The sequence below is a fragment of the Schistocerca nitens genome, chromosome 2 (genome assembly GCF_023898315.1).
Source record: "Schistocerca nitens isolate TAMUIC-IGC-003100 chromosome 2, iqSchNite1.1, whole genome shotgun sequence".
Taxonomy (NCBI): Eukaryota; Metazoa; Arthropoda; class Insecta; order Orthoptera; family Acrididae; genus Schistocerca; species Schistocerca nitens.
The window spans coordinates 723,575,757-723,603,527 of record NC_064615.1 but is presented as its reverse complement, the minus strand read 5'-3'; the positions used below and the strand labels follow the sequence as shown (position 1 = coordinate 723,603,527).

Here is a 27,771-nt window from a genome sequence, read left to right as displayed (position 1 = left end):
TGAATAATTCTGATTATTGTAAAAGACAGTGCACTTCCTGGTGTTTTTGTTGAGATATACAAATAATAGGAACACAGATTCACTGTACACACAGGAGTGCATGCATTAAGCCACAACTACTTTATGATACTGTAAATCGAACTAGATACCATATGTTAAAAGGTGGTATGAAGAAGGTAGTCAGTATAGAATTTTAGTTTTTGGTACCTACAGCCATACTGTGCACACATGCACTGGCAGCCATACTGCATGCACACGCACCTTCCACCCTCAACTCTGCTTCGCTGTTCGTCACTTTGTTACTCTAATCCATTTATAGTTGACTGGAGTGAGACAGTAATAGCCTGTCTGATATTATTGAACCTGTATATTGAGAAAAGTGTAAGGGAAGACAAGGTGAAATTGGGAAAGGGAATTTAAAATTTTGGGTGGAAAAAATAAAATTTTTGAGGTTTGCTAATGACTTAGTAATTCTGTCAGACGATAAAGGACCAGAAATTGACTGTCTCTTGAAAAGATGTACTGAGGTGAACAACAACAAAGGTAAAACAAGGGTAATAGCGTGTATCTGAATTAAATCGGCAAAGGGTGAGGAACTGGATTCAGAAACAAGCAGGATACTAAAAGTAGTTGACTACATTCTCTTCGTTGTGTAAGAGTGTTAATATGCAAAGTACACAAGCTTGATTTAGTGAAAAATATATTTTCATAGTTGTCATACTCCCGCTATAAAAGCTGAAATTCAAATTTAGAAATTTGAGATAATGTTGTTGTTTATCTGTTCTCTTCTTTCAGGGGAGGGTTCACTGCAGGTGGTCCACAGCGTAGAGATGATGAACCGGAGTATGATGAAAATGCTGTGCTCCTTAGTTGGTGTGAGTAAATACTGTGTCTTATTTTGGCACAGGCAGCTGTTTTGTGAAAAGTGAAAATACATTAAGCCCATATTTTTAATACAAGCTTGTTCAAATTTGTAAATGCAGATAGTCCTTGTGTGCATAAGATATCTGTGTATGGTCATATTAGGTGGTAGAATTGTGTTGTTTTGATTTACTGAATTCACTGAAGTGATAAATGAGTGACTCATTCCCAACCCCAAGTCATTCACCATTAGTGCACTTATTTGTTTTGCACACTTTCGTCCTTATTAAGTTGCACCGTTTGTTCTATTTTTTGTCATCCTCCTCCTGCATGTCTGTATACAAACTCCTTGTGTATTCTTATACCAGATACAGACGTGCCAACTCTCCCGATTTAAGCGGGAGACTCCCGATTTTTCCTTTTTCCTCCCGATCTCCCGACCGTGAAGACCGAACTCCAGATTATCAGAGCAGTTTCAATACTTTCCTTACTATTTGAAAATCCTGCGCCTTCGATATATTGGTGGATGACAAGATATGGCTGCTACTTGTCTATGTTAACTTGAAAGATTCATGCGGTGGCTGTTGGGAGCGGCAGTAGGCGTAGCTCGCGCTTCGTATATACAAGGAAGTAAGGAATTTATCGTTGTCAGCGTTTGGAGACAAATGAATATCTTTCAACTAGTGCCAATTTCCTTCACTTCTGGTAGCACCAGCACCAGCGCAATCTTAAAGTTATCGTGGACAAGGAGTAGTCTATAGTCATTCCAAGCGAAGTGATTAGTGTTGTTGTGTCTACAAGGCAGTGTTGCCAAGTTGGGGATTTCCTCCTAAATTTAGGGTGAATTAAGCTGCCTAGGGGGAAGTTAGAGGGATAAATGTTTCAGGGGGAAAATATTAAGGTTTACTACCCTCCCCTCCCCGCCCCTCCACTCGACAATTTCAACCTTGACTCCCTTTTACCCTACCCCCCCCCCCCCCCTGCTTGCTTATAATAAATAATAAAGCAAATGTAATTGAGTTGTTACAGCTATTGAATTATTGCAACTTTAATCGTCAGGGGTGTGTTGTAATTTACAATATTACACCGCTAAACTTCTCCTGATTTTTCACTTTTCAAAGTTGGCATGTCTGCAGATACTTTAATATTGAATTTCCTGCTGTAGGGGTCCACAGCAAATTATTCTACTTTCTTCTAATGTGAGTTTCGCTCTGTCCAGATTGTAGCCCAAATCACAACCACACTCCAGATGTAACACTAAGATCTCTTAAGTTCAGGCACTTGTTGAATGTCAATATTTCTATTTCTAGAAATTTTTTCTTACTGAGAAGCCAAAATTTTCTTAATTTCTTTTTCCGTTCTATGTAATTGTGCTTTGTGTGTCCACGTTTTAAAAAGCTTGTTAAACAGTAAATTCTTTTCACACCCAGTATCTAGTAGATGCAGGTGAACAGGTTCTGTTTCCTTAAATTAAAAAAAAGTGTACCACGCCCTACACTGATTATGACATTAAGGCTATCATGACTAATACTGTCAGATATACACGGAGATTCCAAACGCCATGGGATACCTCCTAAAATTTTCTTTAGTCCTGTTGCCTGGTGTAGTGTAGCAACCTGTCATGGCATGAAGTTACTAAATCTGTGACAGTCCCCTGCGGAATTATTGAGCTGTGCTGCATGTATATCAATCCATAATTCCAGAAGTGGTGTTGTTGCAGGATTTTGTGCACCAACTGACCTCTTGATTATTTTCTATAAATGTTCAGTGGGATTCACGTTGGGTGATCTGGGTGACCAAGTCAGTCACTAGAATTGCCCAGAATGTTTTTCAAATCAATCACGAACAATTGTGGCCTGATGACGTAGTGCATTGTCATCAATAAAAAGCCCACCATTAAATGGCTTCAAATGGTCTCAAAGTATCCAAACACAACCGTTTCCAGTAAATGATTGGTTCATTTTGATAAGAGGACCCACACCATTATGGAGCCATCACCAGCTTGCACAGTGCCACTTGGACTGTACTTGCAGCTTTTACCAACTGCAGTCGGGATTCATCTGACCAGATCGCTGTTTTCCAGTCGTGTAGAGTTAAACTGATATGGTCATGAGCCCAGGAGACGCACTGCACGCGATGATGTGATGTTAGCAAAGGCACTCGCATCTACACTCCTGGAAATTGAAATAAGAACACCGTGAATTCATTGTCCCAGGAAGGGGAAACTTTATTGACACATTCCTGGGGTCAGATACATCACATGATCACACTGACAGAACCACAGGCACATAGACACAGGCAACAGAGCATGCACAATGTCGGCACTAGTACAGTGTATATCCACCTTTCGCAGCAATGCAGGCTGCTATTCTCCCATGGAGACGATCGTAGAGATGCTGGATGTAGTCCTGTGGAACGGCTTGCCATGCCATTTCCACCTGGCGCCTCAGTTGGACCAGCGTTCGTGCTGGACGTGCAGACCGCGTGAGACGACGCTTCATCCAGTCCCAAACATGCTCAATGGGGGACAGATCCGGAGATCTTGCTGGCCAGGGTAGTTGACTTACACCTTCTAGAGCACGTTGGGTGGCACGGGATACAAGCGGATGTGCATTGTCCTGTTGGAACAGCAAGTTCCCTTGCCGGTCTAGGAATGGTAGAACGATGGGTTCGATGACTGTTTGGATGTACCGTGCACTATTCAGTGTCCCCTCGACGATCACCAGTGGTGTACGGCCAGTGTAGGAGATCGCTCCCCACACCATGATGCCGGGTGTTGGCCCTGTGTGCCTCGGTCATATGCAGTCCTGATTGTGGCGCTCACCTGCACGGCGCCAAACACGCATACGACCATCATTGGCACCAAGGCAGAAGCGACTCTCATCGCTGAAGACGACACGTCTCCATTCGTCCCTCCATTCACGCCTGTCGCGACACCACTGGAGGCGGGCTGCACGATGTTGGGGCGTGAGCGGAAGACGGCCTAACGGTGTGCGGGACCGTAGCCCAGCTTCATGGAGATGGTTGCGAATGGTCCTCGCCGATACCCCAGGAGCAACAGTGTCCCTAATTTGCTGGGAAGTGGCGGTGCGGTCCCCTACGGCACTGCGTAGGATCCTACGGTCTTGGCGTGCGTCGCTGCGGTCCGGTCCCAGGTCGACGGGCACGTGCACCTTCCGCCGACCACTGGCGACAACATCGATGTACTGTGGAGACCTCACGCCCCACGTGTTGAGCAGTTCGGCGGTACGTCCACCCGGCCTCCCGCATGCCCACTATACGCCCTCGCTGAAAGTCCGTCAACTGCACATACGGTTCACGTCCACGCTGTCGCGGCATGCTACCAGTGTTAAAGACTGCGATGGAGCTCCGTATGCCACGGCAAACTGGCTGACACTGACGGCGGCGGTGCATAAATGCTGCGCAGCTAGCGCCATTCGACGGCCAACACCGCGGTTCCTGGTGTGTCCGCTGTGCCGTGCGTGTGATCATTGCTTGTACAGCCCTCTCGCAGTGTCCGGAGCAAGTATGGTGGGTCTGACACACCGGTGTCAATGTGTTCTTTTTTCCATTTCCAGGAGTGTATCATCTGCTGCCATAGCCAATTAATGCCAAATTTCACCACACTCGCCCAACAGATATGTTTGTTGTATGTCCCACATTGTTTTCTGCAGTTGTTTTATGCGGTATTGCTTGTCTGTCAGCACTGACAATTCTACACGAAAGCTGCTGCTCTCGGTCGTTAAGAAAAGGCCATGGACCACTGCATTGTCAGTGGTGAGAGGTAATGCCTGAAATTTGGTATTCTCAGCACACTCCTGACACTGTGGCTCTCAGGATATTGAATTACCTAACGATTTCCAAAATGGAATGTCCCATGTATCTATCTCTAACTATGATTTCGAATTCAAAGTCGGCTAATTCCCATCCCCCCTGCAGGTCCGGGGTAAGAATAGGCCCGAGGTATTCCTGCCTGTCGTAAGAGGCGACTAAAACGAGTTTCAACTGTTTCGGCCTTCCATGTGATGGTCCCCCTTGGGGTTTGACCTCCATTTTTCAAAATTCTACAAAAGTACGAGCCTTTTGGGGAAGGACGCCTTACGTGGTGTATCACTGGTCCTCAGTGCACTAAGACCTTGGCACTCAGCATTGTAACGGCGTTGTAGCCACACCCACTATTCCTCAAATTGGGCCTAAACGCCTGATGGGTTGCACAAGTTACGCCCATAGTGCGTCCCCATCTGCACCTACGATCATGATGGACCTTCCATGGCACCCGAAATCCAGCACGGTAGCCAGCCCGTTGTGGTGGGGTCGTCATGTACCCTCTAGGTTGTAGCCCCCTGACAACACGGGGATCGTACTGCCAATACCTGAGCTGCACCCTCCCCACGTCGGCCAAGGAGTAGATGCCCGTCTCCTTGGGGCATCGGGACTCCCGGCAACGGTCATCCTGCCAGGTGGCCCTTGCTGAGGCTGGGTGGCGCCCGTGGGGAGAGCCCCTGGTTGGAGTGGGTGGTATCGGGGCGGACGTTTCGCAGATGAAACGTCGACATGTATCAGGTCGCTCTGCGGCCGAGTCTTTTAAAAAGAAAGGTACTGTCTCTGGTTCTGGTTCTCCTGCCCTTTCCCCCTTGGCCACTCCCTGGGAGGAAGGACAGGCCCGCCGGCTTGGGGCGAAGTACTTCCCCCGCTATTTAGTCTGTTCTCGGACCGATGGGGGGAGGTTTGCCACCTCCAGGCCCATGTTCTTTGTCCAGCACATCGAGGACATCTTCGGGGAAATTGAGGCTCTCAGTAAAATGCGTTCGGGGTCCATTCTTATAAAGACCGCCTCCGCCACACAGTCGGCGGCGCTCCAGGCATGCGCTCCAGGCATGCGACCGACTAGGGGACATCCCAGTGTCTATTGTCCCGCATCTGGCACTGAATAGGACGCAGGGGGTTATTTTTCATCGGGACCTCCTGCTGCAATCCGATGAGGAGCTCAGGGCCAACCTGGAGCGCCGAGGCGTGCATTTCGTCCGGCGAGTTCAACGCGGCCCCAAAGACCGTCGCATTGACACCGGAGCCTTTATCCTCACCTTCGAGGGGGACGTTCTCCCGGAGAAGGTAAAGGTGATACGCTACCGGTGCGACGTGTGACCTTACATCCCGCCTCCTATGCGCTGCTTTCGGTGTTTGCGCTTTGGGCACATGTCGTCACGGTGTGAGGCTGAGCCCCTTTGTGGCGATTCCAGACGTCCTCTTCGTGAGGAACATACATGCACCCCACCACCTCGGTGCGTCAATTGTCCTGGCATCCACTCGCCTAGATCTTTAGACTGCCCCGTGTATCAGAAGGAGAAGATTCAAGAATTAAAAACTTTGGATCGTCTCTTATTCTTAGGCCAGGAAGAAGTATGACCGCCTCCATCCCGTGATGTTGACAACTTCGTTTGCCTCAGTCATGTCCACTCCTTCCACAGTATCCTCACCCCTATCCTGTCCCCCCTCCACCTCCTCCCCCCATCCGGGGTCTATGCCTCCGCCTCCCAAATCCCTCCCTTCCAAATCCTCCTCCCTCGTGGCCCCTGCCCCCTCTGCCCCGGGGGCCACCCTGCCTCCTCCTCCCCCTCCGCCGCCTGAGAAGCGATCCTCTTCTCAGCCCGTCCATCGGGGAAATGTTCCGGACCCCGGCTTCCGAGGTCTGGCGTTCAAACACGGACCCCGCACGTGAGGACCTTCTTCGGGTCCAGCCCACCATCCCCGTGCTTCATCAGACTTCCAAGAAGGCCTCCAAGAAGTAATCTTTATCCCCCTCTCCACCCCGGCGCGTTTCGTCTGACGCTCCATCCGTGAGTCGCTGCTCCCGGCCGTCCTCAGTTTCGCCGGGACGCTCTGCTGCCAGGCGCTCAGCTGGCCTCTCGTCGGCGAATGATGCTGCCCCTCCTACGCAACCCGGGAAAGCGGCCGCTGCTGGCGATGACTCGATGGAACAGGAACCGCCTCCCGCCGGTTGTAGCGTTGTTCCCTCAACACCTGGCCCTCCGCGGCCGTCGAGATGACCAGCTCTTCACCCGTTTCGTTCCCCCTCTTTTTCTGACTAGCGATGGCTTTGTTACATTGGAACATAAGAGGTATTCGATCTAATCGGGAGGAATTACAACTGCTCCTCTGCCTGCACTGTCCGCTCGTCCTTGGTCTCCAGGAAACCAAGTTGCGCCCAACTGACCGTATTGCTTTTACCCACTATACCTCGGAGAGGTCTGACCTCCCCCGTGTGGACGGTATTCCAGCTCATGGTGGGGTCATGTTGCTCGTTCAGGACGATGTCTATTACCGTCCCCTCCCATTGACCACCCCACTCAAAGCAATAGCTGTCCGTATTAATCTTTCTGCCTTTACTTTTCTGTTTGTACTGTCTATGCTCCATCGTCATCTGCAGTTAGTCGGGCTGACATGATGCACCTGATTGTTCAGCTTCCTCTGCCGTTTTTATTGTTTGGCGACTTCAATGCCCATCATCCCCTTTGGGGCTCTCCTGCATCCTGTCAGACGCTCCCTCGTGGCGGATGTCTTCAACCATCTCAATCTTGTCTGCTTCAATACTGGCGCCCCGACTTTCCTCTCGGACTCTACTCATACCTACTCCCACTTGGACCTCTCGATCTGTTCTACCACTCTTGCCCGTTGGTTCGAGTGGTATGTCCTTTCTGACACCTATTCGAGCAACCACTTCCCCTGTGTCGTTCATCTCCTGCACCACACCCCATCCCCACGTCCTTCGAGCTGGAACATACCGAAAGCTGACTGGGGACTTTACTCCTCCCTGGCGACCTTTCCGGACCACGATTTTCTCAGTTGTGACAGTCAGGTCGAATACCTCACGGCTGTTATCATCAATGCTGCCGAACGTTCGATTCCTCGTACTGCCTCTTCTTCACGTCGCGTTTCCGTCCCCTGGCGGAAAGAGGCTTGTCGAGGCGCTATCCGTGCTCGATGACGTGCTTTACGCACCTTTCGCCGCCATCGTATGTTGGCGACTTGTATTGGATACAAACGACTCAGAGCGCAATGCCGTAGAGTCACCAAAGACAGCAAAAAAGCTTGTTGGGCCTCTTTCACCAGCTGCTTTAACAGTTCTACTCCCTCTTCTGTCGTGTGGGGTGGCCTGCGCCGGCTGTCGGGCATTGAGGCCCACTCCTCGGTACCTGGCCTGACTTCAGGTGATGAGGTCCTTGTTGATCCTGTGGATATCTCCAACGCCTTCAGCCGCTTTTTCGCGGAGGTTTCAAGCTCCGCCCATTACCACCCTGCCTTCCTTCCCAGGAAAGAGGCAAAAGAGGCTCTGCGACCTTCCTTCCACTCGCTGAATCTGGAAAATTATAATGCCCCCTTTACTATGCGGGAACTCGAACGTGCACTTGCACTGTCGCGGTCCTCTGCTCCGGGGCCAGATGCCATTCTTGTTCAGATGCTGGCACACCCCTCTCCGGCAGGCAAAAGCTTCCTTCTTCGTACCTACAATCGCGTCTGGACCGAAGGTCAAGTCCCCATGCGTTGGCGTGACGCCGTTGTTGTTCCTATACCCAAATCCGGGAAGGATAGACACCTTCCTTCTAGTTACCGCCCCATTTCTCTTACAAGCTGTGTCTGTAAGGTGATGGAGCGCATGGTTAACGCTCGGTTAGTTTGGATTCTTGAATCTCGACGGCTACTTACCAATGTTCAATGCGGCTTTCGTCGCCGCCGCTCCGCTGTTGACCACCTTGTTACCTTGTCGACATTCATCATGAACAACTTTTTGCGAAAGCGCCTAACGGTAGCCGTGTTCTTCGATTTGGAGAAGGCTTATGATACCTGTTGGAGAAGAGGTATCCTACGCACTATGCACAGGTGGGGTCTACGCGGTCGCCTGCCCCTTTTTATTGATTCCTTTTTAACAGATCGACAATTTAGGGTACGTGTGGGTTCCGTATTGTCCAACGTCTTCCTCCAGGAGAATGGAGTGCCTCAGGGCTCCGTCTTGAGCGTAGCCCTTTTTGCCATAGCGATCAATCCAATTATGGATTGCATTCCACCTAATCTCTCAGGCTCTCTTTTTGTCGATGACTTTGCGATCTACTGCAGTGCCCAGCGAACATGCCTCCTGGAGCGCTGCCTTCAGCGTTGTTTAGACAGCCTATACTCATGGAGTGTGGCAAATGGCTTCCGGTTCTCTGAAGAGAAGACGGTTTGCATCAACTTTTGGTGATATAAAGCGTTCCTTCCACCATCCTTACATCTCGGTCCCGTTGTTCTCCCATTCGTGGAAACAACTAAGTTTCTAGGGCTCACACTGGACAGGAAACTTTGTTGGTCTCCGCACGTGTCTTATTTGGCTGCCCGTTGTACACGTTCCCTTAATGTCCTCAGAGTTCTTAGTGGTTCATCTTGGGGAGCGGATCGCACTGTCCTGCTTCGCTTGTATCGGTCCATAGTCCGATCAAAGCTGGATTATGGGAGCCTCGTCTGCTCGGCCATCCCTCTTATGCCGTCTCAACTCCATCCACCATAGGGGGTTACGTCTTGCGACGGGAGCTTTCTACACTAGTCCCGTTGAGAGTTTTTATGCTGAAGCTGCCGAATTACCATTGACCTACCGGCGCGACGTACTGCTTTGTCGGTATGCCTGCCGGCTGTTGTCAATGCCCGACCACCCCTCTTATCGGTCCTTCTTCGCCGATTCTCTCGACCGTCAGTATGGGTTGTATGTGTCTGCCCTGCTGCCCCCTGGAGTCCGCTTTCGTCGCCTGCTTCGACAATTGGATTTTGCCCTCCCTACCACCTTCAGAGAGGGTGAGAGCCCGACACCACCTTGGCTCCAGGCTCCGGTTCATGTTTATCTCGACCTCAGCTCGCTCCCGAAGGAGGGTACTCCGGCTGCAGTGTATTCCTCACGGTTTGTCGAACTTGGTGCGCGACTTGCCAGTCACACCTTTATTTACACCGATGGCTCCAAAACTGACGGTGGTGTCGGCTGTGCCTTCGTCGTCGGGGCCGTCACCTTTAAATACCGGCTCCTCGACCAGTGTTCCAGCTTTACGGCCGAGCTTTTTGCTCTCCATCAGGCCGTTCAGTATGCCCGCCGCCACCGCCATTCATCGTATGTACTCTGCTCTGATTCACTCATTGCTCTTGAGCCTTGGAGCTCCATATCTGGTCCATCCCTTGGTGCAACGGATCCAGCAGTCCCTCCATTCTTTTGCTGAGGGTGGCTCTCCTGTCAGCTTTCTGTGGGTTCCCAGCCATGTAGGAGTGCCTGGGAATGAGGCTGCTGATGCTGCAGCCAAGGCTGCAGTCCTCCTGCTTCGGCCAGCCTTCCATTGTGTCCCGTCATGTGACGTTAGTGGGGTTGTTTGTAAGAGGCTTGTGTCCTTGTGGTGGGATACTTGGTCCTCACTTCAAGGAAACAAGCTCCAACTGCTTGGACAACCTCCTCCCGACCATCTCGGCGAGAAGAGGTCCTTCTGACCAGGTTGCGGATTGGGTATTGCCGGTTTAGCCACCGCTACCTGCTCTCCGGTGACCCAACCCCGCAGTGCCCTTGTGGTCATGCATTAACAGTGCACCATGTTTTATTGTCCTGTCCCCGTTTTAGTCAATCTCGTGTTGTCGTGTCTCTGCCATCTACTTTACTGGATATTTTATCGGATTACGCTCGAGCAGCTGCTCATGTTCTTCGTTTCATTACTTTGACTGGATTGTCCAAAGACATCTAACTCTTTCACTTATTTTATCTGCCTCTTTGTAAGAACTTTCTGGTGTCCCCCCCCCCCCCCCCCCTTGAGTTTTACTAGATTCTATGTGCTCTAACAATTGTGACTGGGCGCTAATGACCTCAGTACTTGAGCGCCCTTAAACCCCAAACAAAAAAAAAAAGCTAATTCCCATCATGGAGCCATAGTCACCTAGGAAATCCTTTCATGGGAATCATCTGAGTACAAATGACAGCACTACCAATGCACTGCTGTTTTATACCTTGTGTACACAATGCTATCACAAGCTGTATATGCGCATCTCCTTTCTCATGACTTCTGTTACCTCAGTGTATGATTGGCATGAAGATTAAAATGTTCTTGGAGCAATAGTCCACAACTCTCAAGTGGGGAGTGAGTTCAATCATTTGCTCTTTTGCACACAGCTTCATTTCAACATTCAATAATTCCCATTCACATTAATGTGCTGTACTCTTTGTAAGAAGTGAAAATTTGTGTGTAGCTTTGAGTTGCGTGATCCATATTCTTTTCATACAGTATATATGATGGATTTAATGGAACAGAAAACTTAATTCTGAGCAACACTTTTACAATTCCAAAAAGTATTAGTTAGTCTTGTTTGTCCTCAAACATTCAGTCTAAATTGTACTACAGCAGTGTGAATTTTCCTTGGAGTGAAACAGTGGCAACTCTAGGTAGAAATATCGAAAGTGTAGGAAAAGGTAGATTGCTGCTTACTGCAAACAAGACATGTTAAGTTGCAGACACCTGCAATTAAGATATGTACATCAAGCTTTCTGCTACAGCGTTCATCAGCAAAAGAGACACACACACCTTTCATATACCAAAGCAGTACCTTCATGCATGTATGACTACCAACTCAAGTATCTTGGGCCAGAACGCAATTATCACATGGGATCCTAGCAGCAGTCTGGAGGAGAGAAGAGGAAGGTGTGATAGTGATAGTGTACAGGTGGGGGGAGAGATGAACACTGTCTGTCAGAGGGTGCAGGGTCTAGGATGACAACAGGCACAGTTTCAGGGGATTGTAGGGCAGGGATGTGTGGGGTGGGGGGTGGAACAGGGAAAGATGGGTAGGTGCATTGGCAAAGGGTGGGAGATGAGAATAGGGAGGTGGTGATATGACACACTTGCCCATCTCATGTTTTATAGATACAGGGTCAAACAAAATGTGACAAACATTAAATTCTGAAAGCAGGGTTCATTAGCAGTGCATAAGAGAATGTTGGAACACAAGAGTATTCAAAGATCAAATTACCGACTGCATACCAAACAAGGCCTGAAAACATGATGATAGGGAATCAACAATGAAATTCATCAGAAAGCAGTGAAGTGGTGAATGTTACTGATCACAAAGAAGGGATAAAACATCCTGAAAGGACAAATGCAAAAACAATTGCCAGTAATGATAAAAAAACATAAATACAGACAAAGAGGATGGAGTGGGGGGGGGGGGGTGATGAAAATCATGAGCACAACCATCTATATTACTGTATTTGCATGAATATAGGCCACACCTCAACTTTTGACACGAGATCATAGCAAAAAGTAAATGTCAAATATAAGCCACACTACTAAATTTACGAGAAAGTTAAATTAGACAGTACTCTGAGTTGTATCTCTCTCTCTCTCTCTCTCTCTCTCTCTCTCTCTCTCCAATTCCTGGGTTAACTGCTGGCAGAATAGAATCATTATGCTAAAATCTTAAGCTTCACCTGCTCTGCCACTAGGTGGCAAACCATCTGCACCAGACTTTTACTTGAGTGTCATGAAAGCAGCAGATTTATCGGGAGGTGTAAGGAAGTTGAGGGTGAGAGAAAAGTTGATCTTTTGTTTGTGAGTGACTATGGAAAGGAATGTACTGGTGAAAGTGTGAAATTTAAACTTCAAGTTATCAGCTACAAAAAAACAATCTGTAAGCTGACTGCAGATTTGATGTTAAGAACACAAACCTATTCATTGGTAGTGTATCTCAAAAAGTCAGTATGCACTTTGAGAACAAAAGTGCTACTTTCCAGATGTGGGAAAATGACTTGCTTGTTTTTCTAATTCAAAATAGGAAATGTTTCTATGCCGTTACAACAAAAATGATTCAAACTGAAGGCTGCAAGATAGCATGCAAAAAAGTTTTTGCCAATAGAGTTAAAAGTTTCATTTGGGTGAGTCTGGTAATTTATGCAATGAAATAATCTGTGCGTTGCAGAACTACAACTGTGCAAAAACAGTGTGGTATCTTTTCAGCATTATGTAATCAAACTTTGATGCAAAAATTATGTACTTTCCCAGATAGGGAATGCAGACAAAATTCAGGTAGATTTCAATATGCCGGCAGTATTGCAGTAAATAACTTATGGGAATGTAGTGTGCAAATACGTAAATGTGGTACTGAAAAGCATTTGTGCACAGTGATGTTAAGCATTACAGCTGGTTGACAAAAATTGGTGTCATACATGGCATTTAATCTAAAAACCCTCCCTAAGGAGGAAACCTTCCCAGTAGATATCATTTTAAGAGCCCACAGCAGTGAGTGGATGACAGAGGAACTGGTCCTAGACTGGATTTCAGCAATGCGGAATAAACACCCCGGAGCTCATCTTCACTCAAAATCAGTGTTTGCGCTGTATAGTTTATGCTGGCACACAGGTGACTGAGTGAAATAAAACCTGGCAGTATTATCTAGTGAGGGTGATGAATCAGATGCTGGTGAGGCTGAGAAATGATTTGAGTGAAACTAATAGTCTAGAGTAAATCTGCTACATTGTGTGATGCTTCTGAATGTATTTTGTAGTAGCAAAGAGTAGCTTCACTTAATACTTACAGTTTAGGAAAAGACAGATTGTTAATTACCGTAAAGAAGACATGTTAAGTTGCAGACAGCCACAATAAAAGAAACTTACATAAACCTTTTGGCCATAGCCTTCTTCTGCAAAGAGAGAAACATTCCATTCGTAAACATAAGCCAGCACACCTCTTGCACACAACCACCAACTCCAGTATCTCGCACTGGATGCAAGCAGCAGTCTGGTGGGGACGGCGAAGGGGACGGAATGATAGTGTATAGTTGCATTCTAGATCAAGGTGCTCATGTCGTGAGGTGTGCTTGCTTGTGTGTATGAATGGTGTGTGCTTCTCTTCTGCTGTTGAAGGCTATGGCCAAAACCTTTATGCATGTGTTTTAATCATTTCTGTCTGCAATTTTACATGTCTTCTTTAAGGTAAGTAGCAATCTGTCTTTTCCTACATTCTTGATACTCCTACATACTGTTTCCATTGCTTCTTTGAATACATCAAATTTAAACCATATAAAATTAAAATACATATAATGTTTCTGTGATTTGTAACTCCATGTGTTATGTACATCAACTTCTGTTTAGGAGCACAGAGACGTGTTGAACACATTGTTCTCTGCTAACAGGCTGGCTATGTTTGCAGTGCTGAAAGAGCTGTTGGTACCGACTGAGGCTATTCAGTTTATAACCACTAATTCACATCAGTCGCAGTGCTGTGGCTCTTTAGAAAGTGAATAAGTTGTACGGACAAGCTGACAGTTTTGAGAACCAAAGTCACTTTTCTGTTTTCTATCCAGAAGATGGGAGTACACGTCATTTTGAAATTGACGTCTTATGATCTGAGGGGGGGAAAATCTCAATTTTTGGCCGCACCATGACTTTTCGAGCCAAAATTTAGGAAAAGTACAGCTAAACTTCTGCAAATACCATAGTGTACAGCTAAAATTCTGCAAAGTCCAAGTTGATGGTTGCCTTTGTAACAGCTTCCAGCAGCAATAAGAATTTGATTTTCAACATTTCATATAACTATCAATTAAATTAAAAATTTAAAATGCCATTAATTTAATCATCAAGAGGTGTTTAAACTTACATTAAATGTTTAATACAAATAATATACAGTTAGAAACTGTGTATATGTCTTGAGGCAGTATAACTCAGGGCACACAAATTACCCAGACTGTATTCATCCAGTATTTGTTAATGACAGTACTCATCCATCAGCACTCAATGCAAATCAAAGAGACAGGAGATTGTGTGGGGATCAGAGGCAGGGAAAAAAGAAAGCTAAAAAGAGGAGTGGGGAAATATGGATGGGTGCACTGGCACAGTGTAGCAAACAAAGAGGGTGGATGACGAGAATGGGGAGATAAGAGAGGAGATGGAAACCGTTGGGAGAGGGTGTGGGGACAGTGTGCTACTGTAGGTTGAAGTCGAGATAATTATGGGAGCGGAGAATGTGTTATAAGGATAACTCCAATCTGGGCAGTTCAGAAAGCTGGTGGTGGTGGATGGGAGGATCCAGATGCCCCAGGAAGTGAAACAGCCATTAAAGGCAAGCATGTTACATTCAGCTGCATGTTGTGCCAAAGGGTAGAGTACTTTGCTCTTGGCCACAGTTTGGCAGTGGCTGTTCACCCTGGCAGACAACTGGTTGTAGTCACACCAATATAAAAAGCTGTTCAATGATTGCAGCACAGCTGTAAAGTAAAAGGCTGGTTTCACAGGTGCCCCAGCCACTGATGGGGTAAGATAAACCTGTGACAGGACTGGAATACAAAGTGCTGGATGGGTGGGTTGTGCAGATCTTGGACCTGGGTCTTCAACAAGGTTATGATCCTTGTGGCAAGGTGTTGGTACTGGTACTGGGAGTGGCACAGGGATGTACTAGGATGTTGTGGGGGTTGGGTGGGTGACAGAACACAACTTAAGGAGGAATGGGAAGTATTTTGGGTAGAAGGTTTCACATTTCAGGGCATAATGATAGGTAATCAAAGCCCTGGGGAAGGACTTGGTTCAGCTGTTCCAGGCCGGGATGGTTATGGTTGACGAGAGGGACACTCCTTTGTGGGTGGTTCTGGGAGGGGGGTGAGAGGAATTGGCACAGCAGATCTGTTTGTGAACCAGGTGTGGGAGATAGTGTCATCTCTGAAGGCCTTGGTGAGACCCTCCACTTACAGAGCAAGGGAGTTTTTGTTACTCTAGGTGGACAGGCTGTATGGGAGGGATTTTTAGTGTTAAACAGATGACAGTTGTTGAAATGCGGGTACTGTTGGATGACAGCTGTCGAAATGTGGGTACTGTTGGTGGGTTTAATGTGGGCAGGATGCAGATGGATATGTCAGGCAGAAGTTGGTCAACATCTAGGAAGGTGGCACATTGGGTTGAGGAGTACCAAGTGAAACGGATGGGAGAGAAGGTCTTGAAGTTGTGAAGGAATGAAGATAAGAGAGCCTTGGTTCTGAGTTCAGATCATGAAGGTATCAGTAAACCTGAACCAGACTAGGGGTTCGGTATTTTGGGAGACTAGGAAGGTGTGCTCTAGAAGGCCCATAAACAGGTTGGCATGGACAGTGTCATATGGGTGCCCATGGCTGTGCCGCAGATTTCTTTGTATACCTTTAATTAAAAGGAGTAGTTGTGGATTAGGATGAACTTGGTTAGGTGTACGAGGAATGAGGCAGTGGGTTTGGAGTCTGGAGAAGGTTGGGAAAGGTAGTGTTCAATATTGGTAATACAATGCGCAAGAGAAATGCTGGTGTATGAGGAGGTGGTATTAACAGTGAAGAGTAGGTATCCAGGAGGTAAAGGCATTGGGATGGCGGACAGTCGGTGAAGAAAGTGGTTGATGTCTTCGACGTGGGAGGCTAGATTATGGGTAATTGGTTGGAGGTGCTGGTCAGTGAATTCTTTGTGGGGGCATAATAATCAGCCACAATGTGACATGCAGGTTTGATGGGTTTGTAGATTTTGGGGAGCATGCAGAAGGTGTGAGTGTGGGGGCATCTATCATAAGGGTGAGGAACAAAATGGATTCAGGGGAGAGGTTCTGGGAAGGCTCTATGGCTTTAAGCATGGATTGCAGATTCTGTTGGACTTTCGGGATGGGATCACTCTGGTGGAGTCTATAGGTGGAGTAGTCCAACTTAGCCTCATCATCCTTCCCCAGGTCCCTTTCTCAGAACTACTTCAGTAGAAAAAAAGAGTAGCCATACATAACCACAAAACAAATCCTGATATTATCCTGTCTGCAGATGAAGGTTCCACCACTTCTGTTACGAATCACAGTGAGTACCTGGCAGATGGCCTCTGCCAATCATCTGACTACTACACCTGTGAACTCTGCCACAGTGATCCCATCCCCTATGTCCAACACAATCTCCAGTCCCTGCTTAAAGCCTTAGGCCTTTCCCAGAAACTCTCCACTGAAACCATGTCCCTCTTCATCCTACCCCACACCCCCACCTTCTACATGGTCCCCAAAATCACTAAGCCCAACAATCCTGGACACCACATTGTGGCTCGTTATTGTGCCCTCACTGTAAGAATTTTGGCCCTCACTGACCAACACCTCCAACCTACTGCCCATAATCTAGCCTCCCACATAAAAGACACTGACTCTACATCATCCCCACACCCCTTCACCCCCTGAATCCCTAAAACCCGTAACTACTTCTCCTTCGATGGGAGGGTATACAAACAAATTTGCGGCACAGCCATGGGCACTCACATGTCATCATCCTGTGCCAAACTGTTTATGGGCCATCTAGAGGAGACCTTCCTAGCCTCCCAAAAAGCCAAAACTCAAGCCTGGTTCAGGTTCACTGATATCACCACCACCACCTGGACTTAGGGCCAAGACACCCTATCCTTCGCAGCCTCAACACGTTCTCCCTCATCCACTTCACCTGGTTCTTCTCAAACCAGTGTGCCACCTTCCTAGACTTTGACCATCACCTTTCTGGTGGCTCCATCCGCACCTCTCTCCACATGAAACCCAACGACGACAATACCAGCATTTTGACAGCTGCCATTCATTTCACAACAAAATATCCCTCCCTTACAGCCTGACAACCCAGGGATGATGTTTCTGCAGTGACAAGAACTCCCTTGCTGAGTATGCTGAAGGTCTCACCAATGCCTTCAGACAGGCACACTATCCCCCAGACCTAGTCTTCAAATGGATCTCGCGTGCCGTTTCCCCCTCAAACCCCCAGTCCCCCCAATCTCCACCTCCCCCCCCCCTCCAAGAACCAGCTACAAAGGATTGTCCCATTCATCAACCAGTACCACCTCAGACAAACAACTGAACCACATCCTTCGCCAGCGCTCTGATTACGTCATCCTACCAACACACTTCCCACCCCTTCTGAAGTGGTGTTCCGTCACCCACCGAAATTCCACATCATCATAGTCTATCCCTATGCCACTCCCAATCCCAGTACCAGCCCCTTGTCCCAAGGATCATAACCTTGCAGAAGACCCAGGTGCAAGACATGACCAATACAGCACTTCCTATTCCAGTCCTGTCACACGTTTATCCCATCCCATCAGCAGCTGGGCCACCTGTGAAAGAAGCTGTGTAATTTACCAGCTCTGCTGCAGTCATTGAACAGCCTTTTATATTGGTGTGACTACCAACCAGCTGGGTGCCAGGAAAAATGGCCACTGCCAAAATGTGACAAAGAGTAAAGTAGGCCACCCTGTGGTAAAACGTGCAGCTGAACATGACACAGTTTATTTCAACGGCTGCTTCACTACCTGAGACGTCTGGATCCTCCCCTCCACCAATAGCTTTTCAGAACTGCCCAGATTGGAGCCTCTGTCATAGATAGCTGTGCCTAATAAACTGTTGCTATAACTGTTATGATTGCTGCTTGTGAAGTGGGTAGGTGTCGTTATGGCATTGTTGATATGGATATCGCTATAAATGTATGCATGTCCTGGATTGTTTGATGTTGGGAGTGAACAAAGCAGTAATTGTATGCCTGGCCATCAATGTAGATATTATCCCAAATTCACAACTGTAGCTCTCTTCTAATGTTAAATTATTTTTCCTTTAGCTAATAACATTCCTTGCCTCATTTGTTTAGCTTAGTAGAATGGTTTGGTTCTTTAGCTGAGAATGAACTTTGTGCCATATAAACAGCTCATTACAAAGGAAACGTAATGCCAGATAGTTTAACTTGCAGGAAATAGCTATAGAAAACCTTTCAATATTGATGCATTGGCAGTCCTGCAACTCTTGTTCACCATCACTGAGCTTTAGGGCAAGTACTTAATGAAAATTAAGTTCTAGAAGGAATTGCTTTGTGAAACACTAAACATGCACTGTCAGTAGCATGAAAAGGATAGATTGAATGTGTAACAGTCATTTTGTTGTCCTAGCACGCAGCTCAACATGTCATCTGCATGGAGAGCAGCGATCTATCCTTTCCATAATAAATAATACATTTCACTGTTTAAAAGTGCACTGACATATTTGTTGAATATTAATTGTAAATTGATTTAGAATTTTGTGCCCTTCAAACTGTTGGTTTGAGGTTAAGTGTATCTCATTTTTCTCCTCAAGATTACTGATCATAATCATGTATTTCAGGTAAGGTGGAAAGCTGTCTGAAGGAACTACTCTTGAGCACTATGTATCCCATAGTTATTAAACGTGGTTTAGAACTTGAATGCCATACTAAGAGTAGAACCTGAACATCTCCTTCTGCAATGCCTTGTGACTGTTGTAATAAAAGCATTACCTCTAAGGATAAGTTTGAAGTCCATGCTAAGGCATAGTTTCCATACATCAGGAAGTTGCCACATTGCTGATAGTATCAATATGTCATTGTAGTTTTTCACATATAAGGATGCCTATTATTCATATGTATGCAGTATGAAGGAAAATAATACCCATGCAAGGGCAATTATACTTCTTTTTCAGTAACTGATTTTAGCACAACCTTTCAGCTTCAATTATAGAACTCTTTCTATATTTTTCTATCTTTTAGTTACTTTCTGCATTCTTTAAAGTAAAGGAAGAATCACGCTTTTTCACTTTCATTCAGTGCATAATAAATTATTTGGCATTGCCAAAATGGCTTGTGGAATTTCTAAGAATTATTTTGTTGCAATATTTTTCTTTCAGATGATTCTGACTTGAATATTGTCATAGACAAGGAAAATTTCACAATTGCCACACCCATGCATGAACAAGGTTTTGGTTATATCTGGGCTGGAGCAAGAGCCTCATATGGCTTTACATCAGGGAAAGTGTGTTATGAAGTGAAGGTATGTGGAAATAAGTTTTTGCTGTTTGTACTGTTATATATGCTTTCGTAGTGGCATTTAACTGTGTAACTGTTTCACAGTTGTAGAATCTTCCAGGATAACTTTGTACTGACCGCTGCTTGCATTCTATCAGTTTGTATATTATAGCAGCAGCAATCTGTCCTTTAGGTACATACTGACAGACATTAATTAATGTGGCGTAGAGAGGATATTTGTGGATATTTTAGAAACTGCAAAGTCGCTGTAAACATTTTCTGTAGATCTGTATTACCTAGATATCATTTTTGTGATGGTACAACTGTTGGTAACTGTAAGATCGGCTAAATTATTGATACCAGTGGCCAAGAGAGGTGACAATAAGTGACTAGCTTCTGAAGAAAGCTGCTAGTGTTAATTCAAAACAGCTGTGTTTCTCAGAGATTGTGGGAGACAGAAAGATAGTTTGATAAAGGGGTGGGAAGGAAAGAGTGTAGGTTTGTCTGTGCCCGTTTTGCCCACCAGAATTACTCACATAAAGGGTCAGTGTATCATTCAAATTGTGTGTGTGTGTGTGTGTGTGTGTGGAAAGTTGTCTTTGCATTGCTTTTTATTTAGCATTGACCACTACTAAACCGGTTGTACACATGGATATACAGAACTACTGCCTGCTTGGGAGACAGATAGTGATGAATGCACCACTGTCAAAACTGATGGATGTGGTTAACCTGCAAGTAAGGTGGCTTCAGACCAGTGTGCTCCCTCCAGTTAGCTCTGGTATTAATGTATAATGCAATGAGCAATCAGAGGCAGTTATTTGATGGAAGCAATTGCAGAGGCAATGCACAGTTCCTGATCTGTGCATTACAAATGACTGTTTCTGGTGCTCTCAAAGCAGTCCATGAGGAAACAGGAGGCACTTGTTTGGTGAGAGAAGAGGGCAGAATTGCACATTTAGTGTTGTAATAGAATTGGATTGATGAAAATCCCTCAACAAGTGGCAGCAGAGGGGAACATACATCACAAGTTAAATTAATGTGCACGCTTTAGAGACAGTAGCTCCTTCTGACGGAACAGTTGAAGGGGAAAGAAGAGGAATAAAGGAAAAGAACTGGCAGGGTTTAGGAAATGAGGTGAATTACAATAATGTTATCCATGAGTCATCATGGGAGACTTAAAACATGGAATGAGAAGGAAAGAGTGATTGGTGACTGCACTGGACAAGATTTGAAGACGTGAGCTTAAGGTTGGAAGGCAGGGCATCAAATGTTAAAGGGTTCATGCTGTTGGTTGTAAAAGAATCAAATATGTCGCCCTGTGATACTCTTCTTGCTAACTTTTAACTCGATTATTTTCAGACGGTTGCCTTTCCTTAGTTCTTTGAAGCAGGGGACCTGCTATGCTGTGCCACTTCTTGTACTGACAAGGGAACCTCCCCATCGCACCCCCCTCAGATTTAGTTATAAGTTGGCACAGTGGATAGGCCTTGAAAAACTGAACACAGATCAATCGAGAAAACAGGAAGAAGTTACGTGGAACTATGAAAAAAAATAAGCAAAATATACAAACTGAGTAGTCCATGTGCAAGACGGGCAACATCTAGGAGAATCTGAGTTCAGGAGGCCGTGGTCCCGTGGTTAGCGTGAGCAACTGCGGAACGAGAGGTTCGTGGTTCAAATCTTCCCTAGAGTGAAAAGTTTACTTTCTTTATTTTTGCAAAGTTATGATCTGTCCGTTCGTTCATTGACGTCTCTGTTCAGTGTAACAAGTTTAGTGTCTGTGTTTTGCAACCGCACCGCAAAACCGTGCGATTAGTAGCCGAAAGGACGTGCCTGTCCAATGGAAACCGAAAACATTTGATTGCAAGGTCATAGGTCAACTGATTCCTCCACAGGAAAACACGTCTGATATATTCTATACGACACTGGTGACGGCATGTGCGTCACATGACAGGAATATGTTGTCGACCCACCTAACTTGTACACTTGGTGAATGGGTAAAAAGATTCTTCTACCTTGCCCAATTTAGGTTTTCTTGTGGATGTGATAATCACTCCCAAAAAAGTGTGAAAACATAAGAGTTTGTCACATAAACTGCAACAAATGAATGCAACAGTTTCACAGTCGCACAGTTTTGTCTGTGCTCTGTCAAAACATATGTTTTTAACGTTTTCAAATTTTTCCGTGTGTAGACCGTCAAATCCTGCATATGTCCAAGCAAATCTGAACATGTCCTGGAATTTTGGAGAGCGAAGTTGATTATATGTGAGTGCCTGAACTTTGATAATTGTCTGAAAATAAAAAATTAAAATTTTCTCCCGAGGGAAGACTTGAACCAAGGACCTAGCATTTCGCAGCCGCACACGCTAACCACGGGACCATGGCACTCGTGTATTTACACCCATCTGGATGTTGCCTATCTTACACATGGACTACTCAGTTTGTATATTTTGCTTATTTTTTCATAGTTCCACACAACTTCTTCTTGTTTTCTCGATTGATCTGTGTTCAGTTTTTCAAGGCCTATCCACTGTACCAACTTATAACTAATTCTGAGGGGGGTGCGATGGGGAGGTTCCCTTGTGAGTTACCTTCTTCATCTGCAGAGTGTGAAGGGCTGTAATGGCTCACATCTACACTAACTCACTATGAAATGGTGTAAATACTTTTTAAAGAACTATTCTGTATTTGGTTGTTACCATATTTAACGTTTTCGTTTGGTGACAAATCATTTATTACTCAGAACATCAGAGAATGACTTTTTCGTTAGCTTCTTTCAATTGTTCCTGCAGGCAGTAACATTGGCAGCAGACATACTTAACTGTGCTTTCAAAAACAACCAAGCTGTGATGCCAAACTGTAAATGCCACCTCCACAGCAGGTGGGGACTTTTCACAGCATCACTCTTTGTGGGTGGCCTGTGATCATGCATCTCCCATTGTCCCTGCACAAATCGAAATCAAAGTGCACAACATGGAAAATTATCTATGTTATTAACTACACAAACAGTGGTTTTACATAAACACCTTTAATTTGATTGCAAGGCAGAAATGGAACAATGTGCTACACCTCAAGTAATAAATATGATGGATATTACTGACAAAAAGGTTGAGGGCAGTGTATGTTGTTGACAGGTGAGGTGGGGGGGGGGGGGGGAGATAGACGGGTCAGAAAATAAAGATACAGAAAACTAAAAGGGACTGAAAAAAGGAAGAATTACTGACAATAAATACTGAGACTGAAGAAATTACCATAGGGTAAGGTGAGGTAGTTGTCAGACCAGACATGTAATGCCAGTTCCCACCTGCAGATTGCTGATAAACTAGTGTTAGGGAGAAGAATCCAGATGGCACGTATGGTGAAACAATCACCATGGTCATGTTGTAAAGCATGCTCTGCAACAGGATATTGTGTGTTACCAGTTTACACCCCCCTGTCTACATCCATTCATCCTGACTTATAACTAGGTGTAGTTGTTAGAGGTCTGCATTATCTCCGATTTTTACCGGCGAGTCCCGCTCGCCCCTCTGGCTCTCGGGAGTATGCGGCCGAACGTCCTCTTCCACCGGCTGTGGGCAGCAGATCGCCAGCGCTCGGCCGAGTGCGCCAAACACTGCCGGTCGCCAGTAACTGGTGGACTCAGTGCCAGCGAGCGGCGCTTCGTCACACTCCTTGATCAGAGGCCACCGCTTCAGATTAACCACTCACTTATTTCTTTTACAAATATCTTTCATTGTTTACTACCAGTTCTATGACCTAAATAATGCACTTGTATTTGTTACATTTGATGTTTTGTTAATATGTTGCAGACTACTGGAGTTTCACCTTTGAGGTTATCATGTATTCCAGTAATTGTAACGTTAAAAACAGTAATGTCTGTATTTAGTATTTTGTTCCGTTCGGTAGACAAACGGAAACACAGTAGTCTAATCATCGACTATGTGTAGCGTATCTCCAAACTCGGCCACGTATACGTTGTACTAATATTGAATGCAGGATCGGGAAGGAATGACGGAGTTAAAAGTAATACTCACGAAATTTTGTTGCACGAACGTTAATTTCTGAACAAATTATGACCTGTAAATAACGTTAAAAGTGAACCATGACTATACAATTCGTTTTTCGTCATTGGTGCTCCCTGATACACAGGCGTCATTTGTGTTCCTGGAGCTATTACAACAGATGGCGGTTTGAACTTCTTGCTGTGAAGTCAATGAAAGTGGAATCGTACATTCATAGAGTTTGAGGAATGTTTCCTTCCTTGTGATTACGTGGTATGTTGTGAATACTTACGTAATTGTGATGGATCAATAAGGTATCATCCACCTTGTCTGATACCAGGCACGATCTTTTGCTGGACAGCAGGTGACCGGCCTGGCTAAAATTTCTCTCGCTGGCAGCACTAGTGGCAGGAATACAGAGAACCCTTCTGGCTACTACCGACAGCCTTGGAAATAACCCCGCGTGTGTTTTCCACCACTGCAAAATTTGTTCTTCGGCACAGCTACAGTCTGATTTGGAGAGCGAAAGGTACCTGTCGAGTTCATTGGTAGTAACTGTGTGTCCATCTTAGTCATCCTCATCTGAACTCCAGTCCATCCTGGACTTTTTCGTGGGAAGAACTTGGTCACTGTTTGCTTGAATGGACTCTAAACATTAATGAAAACATCCATAAGATATTCCTGTCTCCTTCAAATATGTATACACCATAGTTAGAATTACTTGTAACTAAACGACTATATTTACGGTTACATTTGTATATATCGCACAAATTGTATTAAAACGCATTGTGGAATGTTTAAGCTGCAAAACCTTTCCCAAATATCACATTGTAGACGTAATAAATGTTGATTTAACGAAAGATGGCAGATTAGACAAACATACATTCGTTTACTAATTGGTTTCAGTGAATGAACCTTACCATTTACGGGCAGTTCAAAGTACAATCGTCGAACTTCAGCATACGCGGCTTGCTTTTCGTCTGCTGTGAGTTTCTTCAAATGAAGCCGTGATGGCCACAGAACCGTGGCAACATAATGGATAGACTCAATTTTGCACCTCTCTGTGATGAAGTATGCTGCTCTCCTTTTTATTTTCGCCATGAGCTGAAAAGGAAACCCAATATACATAACTGCACTCTGATAATTCAACAGTTGTATAAAGGATTGTAACCTGTAGAAAGTGTTCTTACCTCGTTGTCACTGTCTGTTGGTTCACGGTGATGTAACAGACTCTTGTACCACGGCAGCACACGTTCCACCGTTGTTATCTTTGCAGTTTCCAAATCCAAACTCGCTTCTTTAAAGGGGGGTAGAAAAGCGACAACGTCTCGTACGCACCCTTCTTGGAAGGGAGTGTCAATTGCCCCCGGGATTCTAGTAGAACTCGAATATCAACGATTTGACTTGATTTCCAAGCTTCATTTTTCGCCTCCTCTTCCGACATGCCTTTCTTCTTCAGGACTAATAAGCCGCTCCTAATTCTCTCCATAATACTTGTCTTCGTTTCATGACTGGAACATTTACGATCTATACTTGATTTATCCATAACGCTGTCTGCGCTTCTCAAAGCCAGGTCGTCAACTGCGTGTACACACGGTTTCTAATGTGATTCGGCATTGTAGAGCTGTCACCGGCCGAGATTGTGAGTACGCTCGAGCGCCCAGCAGTGCTCGACAGTCCAACCGATAACCGAGAGGTGGAGGACAATCGGCCACATGGCGCATTAGACGGCCACAGCCGTATCGCAGCGTGGGCCTTTCCCAGCCGTCGAGTAGCGGCACGAAACGGGGAAATGCTCGAGCGGTTGTTTTCATCGAAATGCAGAGCTCTAGTAGTTGTTCAGTGTAATAGACTGAAGCTGGTACACTGTGTCATTTCATTAGTGGCTCTTTCTTAGATAGTATGTTTTTCCACCTACAGGGCTGCAATAGATTGCGATATCAGGGAGCATAGGACAAATCTAACAGTGAGGATGGTCACAGGATAAGAGCCATAGGGCATGACATGGAAAGGATGGCAACTGTGAAAATTTAAATACTGTTGTTTGTTAGTAGTTTCAATGTGAACTGAGGATGTAGCAAACATCGAGGGAAGTGGCATGGTATTCGGAAAAGGACCATGTGAAATTTAAGTGGGAGAATGTATTTGGAGATTCCAGGAATTTTGATGGGTTGGCCTCACCTGAGTACCTATGGCAAAGAGGTCATCAAATGTATATGAATCAAACCAGGGGCTGAAGGCTTGTGAATCCCTGGAGAACCAACTCCAAGCAACCCATGAAAAGGATTGCATAGAAAGGAACTGTCATGGTTCCCAGGGCCTTATCCCTGATCTGTTGGTATGTCTGCCCCTCGAATATAAAGGAGGTGAAGGCAAGTATAAAGCCAACATGAGTAGGATGGATGTTGTATGTCTGGAATCAGGCGGGCTATGGTTGAGGTAATGTTCAGCAGCAAAAAGACCATGTACACGGGTTGTGTTGTTATAGAGGGAGTCGGCAACCATGGTGGCAGGAAAGGTGTGTGATGGGAGTGGAACAGGTATAGATTCAAATTATCTGGTAAGTGGTTGGTATCTTTGATATAGAAGGGATATCTTTGCACTGTAGGTTGCAGGCAGATATATGTTTGGTGAGTGCTTTGAAGCCAGCGACTATGGCATGGCTAGGATGAACGGGTTTGCAGACCTTAGGAAGAATGTTAATGGTGGAGATATGTGCTTTGGTTTGGATAAGAAGTTATATGGATTGAGTTGTTAGTCCTTGAGAGGGGCCTGAGATTTGAAGGAGGGATTACAGGTCAGTTTGTATCACAGGGATGGGATCTTGAGGGCAGATGCTGTACTTACAGCCAGATCAGAATAACAAAATGATAGACAACGAGGCACAGCTGAGTGTGGAAGAGGGTGATGTGGGTTTGCCAGTGCGCTCGCCTTAGCACGCACGCATGCGTTACTGCAGTATCAGAAACAGCTGTGTGTTTGCTTGCTGGACTGCTGTCTCACACCACCTTGTGATGTGCAGTATTGAGTTCACTTTACAGGATCATTGTATCCTTGTGGCTTAATGAATGCATTCCCATGCATAAAATGAAACGGTGTTACTATTACTTGTGTATCTCAGCAAAATCGACAGGAATCGCACTGCTTTTACAATAATCAGAATGTATCATGTTCAGTTTTCATGTTCGATGCAGTCAGATCTTGAAGACATTGCTCAAATTCTTCATTAAGGGAAACTAAAATATTTGAATAGCATTGAAAGTTTGTCAACAACAGCATCTTGCTGGAACAATAATTTCGGAAAATGAGCTGGATTTCCTTCCTCCAGAAGACTCGCCCAAAAGCTCATATTTGGTCTATGAAATGAGTAATCACCAAATCCTTATTCTGTAGTGAAATGTTCAAAGAAGCTTGTTAAATTTGCTGAGAATGAGATCACTTTTCGACAAGAGCTCTTGCTATCCAGAGACTCAATATTTATCTCCATAAAATTATTTAACTCATCTAACAGACAATAATGCCCCATGACTAAGCCAGCAGACCTCACTGAAGTAAGGCAGGCTATCGTATTGGCTCTCAGTATCTTCAGGAAGTTCTTAAATTGCTAATGTTTTAGTCCATGTTGCTTACATGACGCTTGTATGAACAACATTCCTCATATTTTATAGCAGTACTTCTTGGAGATAGTCTCTGGTGAATTGTACAGTGAGTGCTCCTGATTCATTCAGCACAGGAAGTTTTTGCATTTTCTCCTCCAGCAGCATACCAAACCCTGATTTCTTCCCTCTCATCGCTGGCACTTCATCTGTAATCACAGAAATTAAAAAATTCTACAGCTAATCCTATATTTTCAACACATTCTTCAATGTAGCTTAAAAAAGCACTTCCTGTTGTGTAATGTTCATCTCTATCACATAGAAGAGCTCCACTCTCATATCAAGATTCTTATTAATGCCTCTAATAAAAACGGCAAGTTGGGCTGTGCCCATGATATAAAAGGTTCTGTCCAGAACTAGAGCCCATGCTGCAAAACCTTTACAAATATTTTGCTAACTGGCTCTGGACAGCACCATCAAAAACAGTTCTGTTTGAGAGGGACAAAAATGTT

At 45.4% G+C, this 27,771-nt stretch overlaps 1 protein-coding gene across 1 annotated transcript in view; it reads left to right on the top strand.

Annotated features, from left to right (window-relative positions):
- The window catches only part of LOC126236908 (heterogeneous nuclear ribonucleoprotein U-like protein 1), a 132,789-nt gene that overhangs the window by 28,265 nt on the left and 76,753 nt on the right, over positions 1 to 27,771 (top strand). The window contains exons 4-5 of the mRNA XM_049946556.1: positions 796 to 875; positions 19,545 to 19,687. Of these exons, the coding sequence (XP_049802513.1) occupies positions 796 to 875; positions 19,545 to 19,687 (223 nt within the window). The remainder of the gene's footprint in view (positions 1 to 795; positions 876 to 19,544; positions 19,688 to 27,771) is intronic.